Source organism: Myodes glareolus, chromosome 22 (assembly GCF_982192425.1).
Source record: "Myodes glareolus chromosome 22, mMyoGla1.1, whole genome shotgun sequence".
Lineage (NCBI taxonomy): Eukaryota > Metazoa > Chordata > Mammalia > Rodentia > Cricetidae > Myodes > Myodes glareolus.
Window position 1 is genome coordinate 48,979,913 of NC_142047.1, and position 12,069 is coordinate 48,991,981.

The window sequence follows — 12,069 nt, forward strand, 5'->3', positions numbered from 1 at the left end:
GAGTTCAAGGACAACTTGGATCCCCTGGGCTGGAGTTACAGGAAATTGTGAGCTGCCCAACGTGGGCGCTGGGAACCAAACTTGGGTCCTCTGCAAGAATGTGGGGAGGGTTAAAAGCTACTGAAATAGAGCGAGCTGATACACATCTGTAACTTTACCATTTCAGTGATGGCCAAATGCAAATTAGGAGTTCAAGACTGTCCTACACGAAAACATCTTGGAGAAAGAAACTTTCACGCCCAGGGCCCAGTGACTTCTTCCACAACTGCTCAGTCTGAATTTGGACAAGCACACACACACACACACACACACACACACACACACACACACATCACACAAAGCAGACAGCCCAACTCGTTTTTCTTGAAAAACACATTTATTTCTGTAAACTGTTGGAATGCCAGAGATGGTCCTCACAGCCCAGTCCAGTGCAGTCTTCTTCCCCAAAATTAAAAGAGCGAGGATAAGGAAAAGGGCCGTCCTCACGTGCTCACGAGGGGCCACGCCCGCCTCAGCTTTTCTTTAAAAGCAAACAAAGCCATCTTTTCAAATGTGTGGTGCAGACTAAGATTGCAACCGCCCCCGCCTTCCAGGTGCTGCCTCCCTGCTTGCAGGGGACGGGTCCACCCTGGTCACCCTGGGGGACCCTGAGGTTGACCCTAAATTCCCACCACTGCTGGACTCAGACCTCTCATATTCAGAAGGACTTTGCCCAAAGGTAGTTTAGACCACACAGCAGAGCCACCGCCAGGCAAGATTTAAGGCAAATTATCACTTCGGACTCAGTCCGCGTCAGACCTAAACCTGCCACTTCCAAGCAGCATCTACCAGATTTACATAGAGTTTAGGCCACTCTGAACAGGGTGGGGGTGCGGCCTGGAGCCATGTCTAGGGTTTCTGAGGAGCGCGTGTGAGCTCATGAAGGCTGTACGGTATGCACAGCTCCTGGCATGGTGGCCGGCAGAGGGCTAGCAGGAAACAGCCAAGGCAAGCTGGGATGGTACCCAGGCCAGGCCCCAGCAACTGGAGGCCAGGGTGGCTCAGCCCAGGCAGGCCACAGTGAGGGAAAGGGAAATGCCCGGCTAAGGGCCACTGACAGAGGCACCTGGGATCTGATGGTGTGCATGACCCTGGCACCAAGATGACTTTTCTTTAAAGCAAAAAGGGGGCAGGTACCGAATGTTGCTTGGTGAGCTTGAGAGGGTCACAGAGGGGCGGGGGGGGGGAACAAGAATGGAGGAGTGGGGTTTGCACACACTGGTGGCGCCGGCGCCTCTCATGGCTCCTCCTCCCTGGTGGGCTGGTGACTCTGAGGTGGCAGTCTCCACCAAGGTGGAGCAGGCAGATGGCTCTGAGGTGTGGGGCTGTGGCTACTCTGTCTGAGCATCGTAATTGGCCCCTCCAGCCTTCTTCAGCTCGCTCCTGATGAAGTCTTCCTCCAGCTCCTTCCGATCACTGATCACAAACTCCTTTGCAAAATTCTGCAAGGACAAAGAAGAGCTCAGAGTTTCTGGGAGGGAGGAGGGGGGCAGGTCCAGGGTTGCCCAGGCAACGCAGCAGGAAGCCCTGGCACCCCAGACACTCGCAGAGGAGTGTAGTAAAATCATGCCAACAGAGCCTGTGTCAGAAGCCCGATCGGATGGACAGGGATGCCATGTCCTCCGGGCCATGGCTGAACCCAAGCATGAAGCCTGGACTGTCTCATCCTGGCTGTGTTACCGTGGACAGGTCCCTCTCAATGGTCATCTACCTTCTTCAGCTGTAAAAACCCACCAGGGAGGTTGTGAGGTTGGAAAAGCAGGTCAGAAAAGGGAGGGGAAAGAGGAGCTAGACATGGTGGCACATACCTGCCATCCCAGCATGCAGGAGGCTAAGGGCAGGGGAACTACCATGATTCTAGGACCAACTTGAGCTACATAGTGAGACCCTATCTCTAAAACAAACAAACAAAAAAAGTCACAGGCAGGAGGAAACAGAAAAAAGGGGGGCTCTGACTTGTGGCTACTGCTCGCCAGCATGTGTTACTACTGCACCCGGGGTTGGGAAAAGCCAGGCTAACAGGCTCTCACACACCTGCTCAACCATTACCAGACCTGAGGGCACCAGGGGTATTCCAGCCTTTCCAACCACATTCAGTAGTGGGCAGGGCACGATTGGCATTCATTCTACAAACATGCAAGGCTATCGTTAAGAAACACACTGCCTCTGTCACTGCTTCGGGTGCAGGCTTTGCCCCATAGCCCAAGGGCCTGGCCCAGGAGGGAGCAAGTGAAGCAGGTGGTATCTTATCAGATAACACTGAGCCGTGAGGGTTACGTTACTTTATATGCAGATTATACACTATAATAAATCAAGAAAATCTCAAAGGGAGACAAAGAAAGCTTCCAGAAACACAGGTCCAAAGGTCGGGAAATTATCCACAGAAAGGAGTTGAAGGTGGCTCTGCAACCCTGTAAAATCAGCACTGGGGAGCAGCAGGCAGGAAGCAGGAGGCAGGAGGCATGGGAGTTCATGGCCAGACTCAGCTACACAGGAGTTCAAGGCCAACAAAAGTCTGTGCGGTAAGAGGAACATGCACATGTGGGTGTGTGCGTACACACACACACACACACACACACACACACACACAGAGACACACTGCACATCAGCACACATGCATGTACCTCAACACTACACATCATACCCCGACATTAGAACCAGCCCTGGGGGAGGAATCTAGGGCTTAGTCTCCTTAGGCACCGCTCTACCACTGAGCAACAACATCCCCAGGCCTGTGGACCATGATCAGGACTTCCGCCAGCATATACACACACAGTGCTGTGGTACTGAGACCAAGCCGCGGAATCAAATCTGAAACCCCCAACTATGACGCTGGGACTGGACACCTGAAGATCTACCTGAGAGAAATGAAATCACCTTGGCTCCTATGCGCACGCCCCATCTCACAGCAGCGTGATTCACCGACAGCCAAGCACCCCAGACAGCTAAACAGATGAGATGAGGCGGTACACAGAGCTCGGGCGTCCCACATGGTGAAACATTAATTAGTCAGCAACGAAAAGGAATGAAGTTCAGATGCCTGCTGCAACATGGATGAGCCCTTAACCACGAGCAGAAGCAGGCAGATGCGAAAGGCCACCCACTGTCTGGTTCCCCTGACAGGAAATGTCCAAAAAAGGCAAATCCACAGAGAAAGCAGATCAGAGGTGACCAGGGGTGGGAGAAGAACAGGAAATGACAGATACCACCTAAAATTGGACGTGGTAAAATCGGCAGAGCTCTTGGAGAGGACTGTAAACCAGGATGGGCCGGAAGCCAGCTCTCTCTATGCGTGAAGTACGGCTCTGCCCCAAATCCCCTCAAGAGCAACACTTAAGATCCCCGAAACAATCAAGATGTTTCCAGTTTCCATTTCATAGGCAAGACAGAGTTTGAAGACCCACCCAAGGTCCCAGAGCTGGGACTACCGCCTTGGACTGGGAGTGTGGCTCAGGAGGACAGCGCTTACCTCAGCAGGCACGAGGTCCTGGGTTCAATTCCCAGCACCTCTCGGTCCCCCGTACTACTATACAGATATAAAGAAAAGATGGCAAAAAAAAATCTTTGGAACTTGGGAGGAGTGGTTAAAATGCTTAATTTTACATTAAATGGCTTCCACATCAATAAAAGCAAAATAAGCAAAATTGCCATAGCACCAGGAAGATCAGCCTCTCAACTTTCTAGGTACCACGAGCAAGGCCACCAAGACATGGAGGGATATGGGGGAGGGGTTAGTATCAGTCAAGAGGAACTAGTATTAGTCAAGAGGGACAGCCTCACACACTCTCTGAATCCACTCTGATACAGCGGCCTTTTACATGGTTAAGATAAGACCCCTGTGCAGAGCCGAGACAGCTTTGTCCAGCCCCTTCCCACCAGCCCCACTGGCCAGCACTGCTAAGTAAAAGCATGTGATCCAGACGATGGAAGGCAGTGGGCCTCGGTCAGACAGAATTGAGAACTGACTTGTGTCTTAACTCCCAGCTCAACCCAACGGCACAGGGGAGGGGCAAGAGTGTCCCAGCAAGGAAGCCAACAGTCTTAGAAGCCTGCAGAGGAAGTTCAAAGTCCCCTGCTTGTTGACTGCCATATATGGCAATCTAAAGAAAAGAACCTGAAGTCTGTGTCAGGAACAGGCGGCGATAAGGGTTAAGAAATCTAAAGGGAAGTGTTAGAGGCTGGGTGCAGCTCCAGTTAAAACCACAAGAGTGTGAGCCGCAGCGTGACAATCAGGCAGCGTGGTGCTCACACCTATAATCCCAGATACCTTTAATCCCAGAACTCTGGAGACTGCCGTGACCTTGAAGCCAGTTTGGGTTCAGTAGCAAAACCTCAACAAAACAAAACAGGGGCTGGGGATGTGGCTCAGTGGGCAGAACGCTTGCCCGGCATGTAAAGAGCCCTGGGTTCAATCCCCAGCACTGCACAAACCAGGCATGATGGTACAGGTTTATAATCCCAGGTAGCAGCAAGAGGATCAGAAGTTCAAGACTGGGTGGGGAGATGGCTCAGCAGGTAAAGGCACTTGCGGCCTAGCCTGATGATCTGAGATCCCCATAGTGGAAAGAGAGACTAACCCCTGTGCATTGTGTCCTGGCTCCATATGCCACTGTGGTGTGCACAAGTCTACACACAAAGGTAATAGATGTGAAAAAAAATTAGGGCCAACCTCAGCTACATATGGAGTTCAAGACCTGCCCAGGCTACCTGACTGTCTGAAAAAGGAGATCAGACCAGCGAACCATACATAGCGATAAATGTGACTGGGCAAAATGACCTAAGTGCTCCCATATACCCCCATGTATATATAACACTCACATGCACACATATACACTGTCTCAAACTATAAAAAAATAAAGGCAGCCTCAAACTTTGAGGTGTGCTTAAAACCAGTCATGAAGCGAATGCTTCCAAGTTCACAAAGTTTACAGGGCAGCCAATGCTCCACCCACACGATGCCTTGCTGCATCAGTCACACAGAACATTCTCTCCTCTCTGTTGCCACAGAAGACAGGAAGGAGACTTGACTGAAGGTGTGTTGTACTGTGGCTGCCTGCAGAGCCCTGAGCCGGGACCTCCAGGGACGGTAATTGTGGAAAAGCAGTATGGGGCATGGGGCATGTGCTCAGCACCCTGTCAGGTCATTCCACGCCCACTGTTTTGGGGAAACTCCAGAGCTAGAGAGCAAAATGAAGAGTTCTACCTCTTAATTGAGTGGTTTTCTCTTCTAGTGACCAAGGCAGGCATTTAACATTTCTGAGGTCACTGAAGCTCAAGCGATGCCTAAGGTACCAAGGCAGACCATGGATTTGCTCTGATGCCTTGGGTTGATGGTCTCATCCACAGTCAGCCAGGCTGCGGCCTCATGGTGAGCCTGGCTGGAGGCTGGCTCTGCCCCCCTCACCCCACAAGAGCCCAGGAGGTGGATCTGCACCCATACTGCCCAGTGAAGCCAGAGATGTCTGCAGATGCTAGAGGAGACGCTTCCTCTGGGGCTCCCATCTCCCCAGCAGCAGACTGGAAGATGACAAAGGGCCTGAGAAGTCACTCACTTACCCCTCCATCCACAGTGAGGACAGCGGAGGCTTCACAGCCTTTAGCTCACCCCATGTCCACTCAACTGCCACGCCCCTCCCCACACCGGGGTCCTCCAGGAACCTTCCAGGTCTCAACACCTGCTATGATTCAACCCTTCCCTGTACATCCTCCTAAATGAAGTTTCCCTGTTTGCAGCCAAGCCCATTTATGGGGTCCTGTCACCCACGGACAGCTCTGATAAAAGCTGAGGGTACCTCTTCCCCACTATTCCAGGGGCAGTTCCTTTCTATCTGAGAAAGCGGGAGAAGCAGGCATATGTGATGGAAACCATGGTAGGCCAATAGGTCATTGCCCCCACAAAAGGCTTGGCACACATGGCACATTCTTCCCATTAAGGGTGTGAATTCTGCACAATGTCCCCAAATGTATGACTTGGGTACTGGGCTGGTTAGTTTTACATCAATTTGATACAAGCTAGAGTTATCTGAAAGGGGGGACTTGCAATTGAGAAAATGGCTCCGTAAGATCAGACTGTAGGCAAGACAGGAGAACATGTTCTTAGTGATTGATGCGGGAAGGCTCGGCCCATTGTGTGATACCAGTCCCTGGGTTCTATAAGAAAGCAGGTGGAGGAAGTCAAGAGGAACAAGTCAATAAGCAGCACCCCTACATGGCCTCCTAAGACAGGCTCTTGCCCTGCTTGGGTTCCTGCCCTGACTTCCTTCAGTGATGAACTCTGATATGGAATCCTATGGTCATGGTGTTTCATCACACAGGCACTAACCTCAAAACTTACTTGAAATGACCCCCTGCACTCTGTCTTCACTTCTACTAAGCAGTCAGCTTCAGATCTAAGAGGGCCAAGAGCACCACCAGGGAGTCCCCAGTGGCATAGGGGAGTCGCCTTCCTGGTATGTTTGTAAAAAGGACAGGAACCAAGCGACATCACTGGGTAGATGAAGCCTGATCTGGGAGCAACGCCAGGACCAGAAAGAGCAAAGAGTTGCTCACCTTCATCACTGGGTGCTAGCCACCAAGAAGTCACCTGTGCCAAAAGGTTACCTGCCACCACGCTCGACCCCTATATACACACGCAAGCCACCTAAGAGCCACAAGAAGAGAAGGTGGCAGAACCCGGGCCTGTGCTTATTGAGAAGTGTTTTGATGGTACACATGTGGCCTTATGTAAAGGTCACACGGCAAGTGACGTTGCAGCAGCCCTGAGATGCTGCCAGTTTACCCACAAGTAGCATTCACAGCCCCTGGCACAGCTTGGCCATCAGGTGTGTCACAGGTCAGCAGCAGCAGTGACCAGCACGCTGCAGCTGTTGGTGACTGAAAAGAATACCATCTGGTCTGCAAGCAGAGTGGCCCCACAGGTCGGTCTCCCATCACAGAGTCCTGCAGCTGACCTGCTCCGGGGCAGCAGGGCCTGGCAGGGGTGTGAGGGAACAAATGTCCCTCCCTTAAACCTGGTGGTGGCTTCATGGGTGCTCACAGGGGAAGCTTGCAATGTTCAAAAGTCACCCAGCTGTAGCTGTCCTGTGGTTCAAGACAAAGTGAGAGGATGGAACCAAAGGAACAAAACCCACTAAACCCTGCCAAGGCCAACCACCCCCATTTCTGATAGAGGACCGGAGAGGGGAAGTGACTCATTTCAGGTTACAAAGTAAAGAGCCCCATGTTAAGTCTGCCCTTCCTCCTCGCCCCTCCTCCAGGCTGTTCTACACTGTCTGTCTCCACCCCCACACCTCCATACCAGAAGCCCCAAGGCTGCCCAAGTTACCCGGAAGAGTCAAAAGCACAAAGTGCCAATCTGAGTAATGTCACCTGAGGCACCTGGTGCTGTGTCCAGGATTTGCGCATCCCTCCCAGGTCTCACCCAGTGGGACTCTTCAAAGGAAGAGGCTCGGGGCTGGAGAGATGGCTCAGTGGGTAAGAGCACTGGCAGTTCTTCCAGAGGACCTGGGTTCAATTCCCAGCACCCACATGACAGCTTACGACTGCCTGTTAACTCTACCTCCAGGGTATCTGAGACCCTTGCAAAGACATACATACACACACACACACACACACACACACCTCTGTTTGCAAGGTTAAATTAAGTATGCTAAATTAAGTATGTATGCAAGTGTTCTATCCTTGGTTTTAAATTGTCTGCCCACCTCCTTTTCACCCCTAGGCTGACCTTGAACTTGCTGGTAGCCAAGAATGACCCTGAACTTCAGACTTTCCACCTCTCTGGTTTATGTGGTGCTGAGGACCCAGTGAGCTATATCCCCAGTCCCCGACTCTTTTTTGAAGGGCTTCCAACTGCCTGGCTTAAACCCAGCTTTCTTGCTAAAGCAGGCTGGAAACAGGATTTAGTTTAAGCTGCTCCATGTTCTGCAGCAGCCTGGCCCTCCCGAGCCTCAGTTCCTCCTCCACAAACAGGAAGAGAAACAATGCCACATGCTGAGGCCGTAATGAGGGTCTTGGAGTCTGCACTGAGCCTGCATGTTTGCTGGGTGCGCCCAGCACTGGACAAGTGCTGACTGGCCCTCAGCTGACTTGTGAGCGATGTAGCTTTCCCTTCAGCCTCAAGGCTTCAGGGGAGCTTAGGGTTTAGTGGCTGGGCCCTTTCCTTGTTCTCCAGAGTTTATTTTCAATGAAGGGCAGCCCTGGGTAAACATGGAAGGTGCTGGTTATGTCCACCAAGTGGCAATCCCCAAAGCTGGGCTGGGGAGAGCTGCAGAGAAGTTGCAAGCCTGCTAGGGAAGAGAGGTGGCTTCCACTATACCAAAGGCCAAGCAGAACAATGAATACCACTCACTGCTCCCTGAAACCTATGCTGGCTTAATACTCACTATGGCCATCACTTGCCCATACCCTGGAAGGCCAAATTCCAGTGCTGTGTCTCTCTCTAACAGAAGAGGAGCAGGGGCTCCAGGAGGCCCCAAAAGCAGTATTCAGTAGCTCTGACCCTGTTCTCCATTCTGTGAAAGAGGAGAGGAAGAAAAAAAGGATCTCCCAGCCATATTCACCAGCCATCCAAGGGTCTGCCTAAGTCCCTAGAGCATGAAGATAAAGACAGTGACAATGTCCCACCATGGACACCAGAATTCATGGGGAACCAACATAGCATCTCAGCACTGTTGTAGGTTAAGGCTCTGTGATTGCTTTGGGACCATTTGGAACCCATAAAAAATCTCCCCGCTATACAGGGCGGGAGAGTCTCTGCCACACGCAGCAGGGCATGAACAAGTCACCTGCTGGCAACAATCAAGTGCCTTTCACCAACTGGAATTCCCTAAGAATTCTAAGCCAAAGACCTCTGAGTGCTGAATAAAGGCAATTAGTCCCCAGCAGCCCTTCTTGCTAGGAAAAAGACAACCTCGCAGGGAGCTGAGCAGAAAGAAATCGAAGCTCACAGTGCACTCCACTGTCAGCTCTCCCGCCCCCTCTGGGCCCTCCTACACCTATTCAGATGTCTGAAAGACCAAGTCCTTAAAACCTGACCAGCAAGGTATAATTTACTCAAAAAGAGCAGGTTCTTAAAGCAGGCATGACTCATCGGAGAAGGATGAAGGCAACAGATGGATCAGAAGGTCAAGTTTCTGACAGCTTTGGATACAAAGATCCCCCTCCTGCTCAGGGAGAGAACCAAGAGCACACCACAGGTGGGCACGTCTCGATCTCTAGCAAGACAGAATGTGAGCAGACAGATGTCCCCAGATCCTGCTGTGCGCTGGTGTGGACCAAACCAACTCAGGGCAGTTGATCCCATACTGGGAAAAGGTTGTGAAATATTCTTATAACTGGGCAGAGATGTGTTCCATTTGTTTATGCTGCATTTGTTTAATTATATAAAGCTATGCTGTATCTGTTTCACCTTGCCTGCCTAAGGAACCTGATTGGTCTAATAAAAAACTGAATGGCCAATAGCTAGGCAGGAGAAAGGATGGGGGGGGGACACTCTAGGCTCAAGAAGAAGGAAGAAGGAGAGAATGACAAACACACTGCAGGCAGCTGTTGGCCAGCCAGCCAGAAACAGCAGAAAAGTAAGAAAAGGTAAAAAGCCCTGAGGCAAAAAATAGACAAAAAGAAAATGGTTAATTTAAGTTAAAAGAGTTAGTCAGACATCTTGAAATTTGCAGACAAATGAATGGAGCTAGAAAACATCATTTTGAGTGAGGTAACCCAGACCCAGAAAGATAATTATCACATGTACTTACTCATAAGTGGTTTTTAAACATGAAGGAAAGGAAACCAGCCTACAAATCTCAATCCCAGAGAACCTAGACAACAATGAGGACTCTAAGAGAGACATGCATGGATCTAACCTACATGGGAAGTAGAAAAAGACAAGATCTCCTGAGTAAATTGGGAGCATGGGGGCCTTGGGAGAGGGTTGAAGGGGAGGGGAGAGGCAGGGAGGGGAGAAGAGAAAAATGTAGAGCTCAGTAAAAGTCAATTTTTTTAAAAAAAAAGGAATTAGAAAAGAGTTAAGCTAGGCTGATCATTGAAACTAGTAAGAAGTCTCTGTGTCATGATTTGGGGAGCTGGCTGGTGACCCCAAAGAAAAAGCCTGGAACCAGGCGGTGATGGCACACGCCTTTAATCCCAGCAGTTGGGAGACAGAGACAGGCAGATCTCTGTGAGTTTGAGGCCAACCTGGCCTACAGAGTGAGTTCCAGGACAGGATCCAAAGCTACACAGAGAAACCCTGTCTGGACAAACCAAAAGGAAAGAATGAGAAAGAAAGAAAGAAAAAGCCTGGTACAGGAAAACATCCCCCTTCATAGCCATCTCTCTTAGCATGTGAAAAACTGCCTCTGTCTCCCAGATGTTCACCAAAGCCCTGACCTCATCTGGTCTGACCTCTGACCCCATCTACTTCAGGAAAGGGAAAGGGGTAGCAAACATACTCCATTCTCTGCTACCATGTCTGTGGCAGACATCACAAATCAATCGTGGCACCTTTTCCGTCAACATTCAACTTCAGAACCCTTCTTCATCCAGAGCCCAAGCAGTCCCTACCTATTGGTCAGCTAATGGGGTAGAGGTCAAATCCAGGCTGGGTCTTCATCTTCTGACTAATCAAAACTGCCCATGGCTGAGGAACCAGCTATGCAGCAAAACACTCACCTAACATGTGTGAGACCCTGGGTCTCCAGAACCACAAAGAGAGAAAGAGAAAGCATACAATTTCTTGTTCCCAGCCACATGCATGCTTGGGAATTTCATCCAAAGAATCAGTAAACAGAATTGTTTTAAAATGACAACACTTAGCCTCAAAGATGTTCGCTGTCAGCAAATACCAGATGTGTTCATAATTCAACAGAAAATGAATACATAAGTAAACAGGGCTCGCTTAATTGGCAGAATGCTTGCCTGGCATGCGCAGACCCCTGGGTTCCATCTCAGCACCGTATAAACAGGGTGCAGCAGCACACACCTATAACCTCGCCACTTAGGGAGGTAGAGGCAGGAATTCCAGGGGTCCAAGGACATCTCAACTGCATAGTGAGTTCAAGACAAGTCTCAGCACTATATACCAGCACTCCCCATAGACTGACATCCCATTGCTCAGAAGAGGAAACAGGGAAACAGGGAGGCGAGAGGCCAGAAACATGATCTTCGGGAGCTTCTGGCCAAGGCTGGCTGAGGTCCACAAGAGAAAGAAGGCACATGACTAACATTAGACTCATGTCTGGGGTGGGCACTCACGGAGCAGGGCCTGGCTACTGAGCCTAGGGGCCACACAGGCACAACCGTGTGTGGTGCAGGCCTGTTGTAAAAGGGACTTTGTAGAGACAACCAGAAGACAGAAAATGGAGAGGCACCGAGAAGGGGACAGGCAAAGCCTGCAGGACACACACCCAGGGAGCTTGGCCTTGGAACACTATGAGCAGGCCTCCCACCTTCAGGGAGCTGGCAAGCAGGAGTTCCATGGTTCTGCGGTGGGCATGACTGCTAGGCAGCTGGCAAGGGTCACACACAGCCATGCTGACCATGGGCTAGGAGTAGGTCTAGAGTCTAGTGAGGGGCAGCAAGCCACGGCTGGCACAGCACAGTCTTTTGGTTGAAGCAGCTTCGTGTACATGCTGGACCTTGAGCAAAGCCAGTCCAGGCTCCCCACTGTTTCAGATGATGCCTCACCTTCAACATGGTTTCCCTTTGGTAAGTTAAGTAAGATGGCTCGGCAGGTAAAGAAGCCTGCTGCCAAACCTGTAACCTGAATTTGATCCCAATCCCCAAAACCTACATGGTAAAAGGAAAGAGATCCCATGACAGTGCCCCCTGACCTACACACACACACACACACACACACACACACACACACACACACACATCATGCACATATATAGAATATTTTTAAACTCAATAAATTAATACAAAGAAACAAAAGAGCGCACGAGAGCGTTTTGCAAGGCAGTCCTGATCCACTCTCTGATGCCAGGCCTCTCTGATGCCAGGCAGCCTGGCCTGGCACCGGGAAGTCTCCCCTGC

The 12,069-nt window shown here is 50.7% G+C and overlaps 1 protein-coding gene across 1 annotated transcript in view; it reads right to left on the reverse strand.

Moving 5' to 3' along the window:
• Positions 1-357: 357 nt before the first annotated feature.
• Cotl1 (coactosin like F-actin binding protein 1) overlaps positions 358-12,069 on the reverse strand; it is a 34,542-nt gene continuing 22,830 nt past the window's right edge. The window contains exon 4 of the mRNA XM_048437393.3: positions 358-1,481. Within this exon, the coding sequence (XP_048293350.1) occupies positions 1,371-1,481 (111 nt within the window). The 3' untranslated portion in view covers positions 358-1,370. The remainder of the gene's footprint in view (positions 1,482-12,069) is intronic.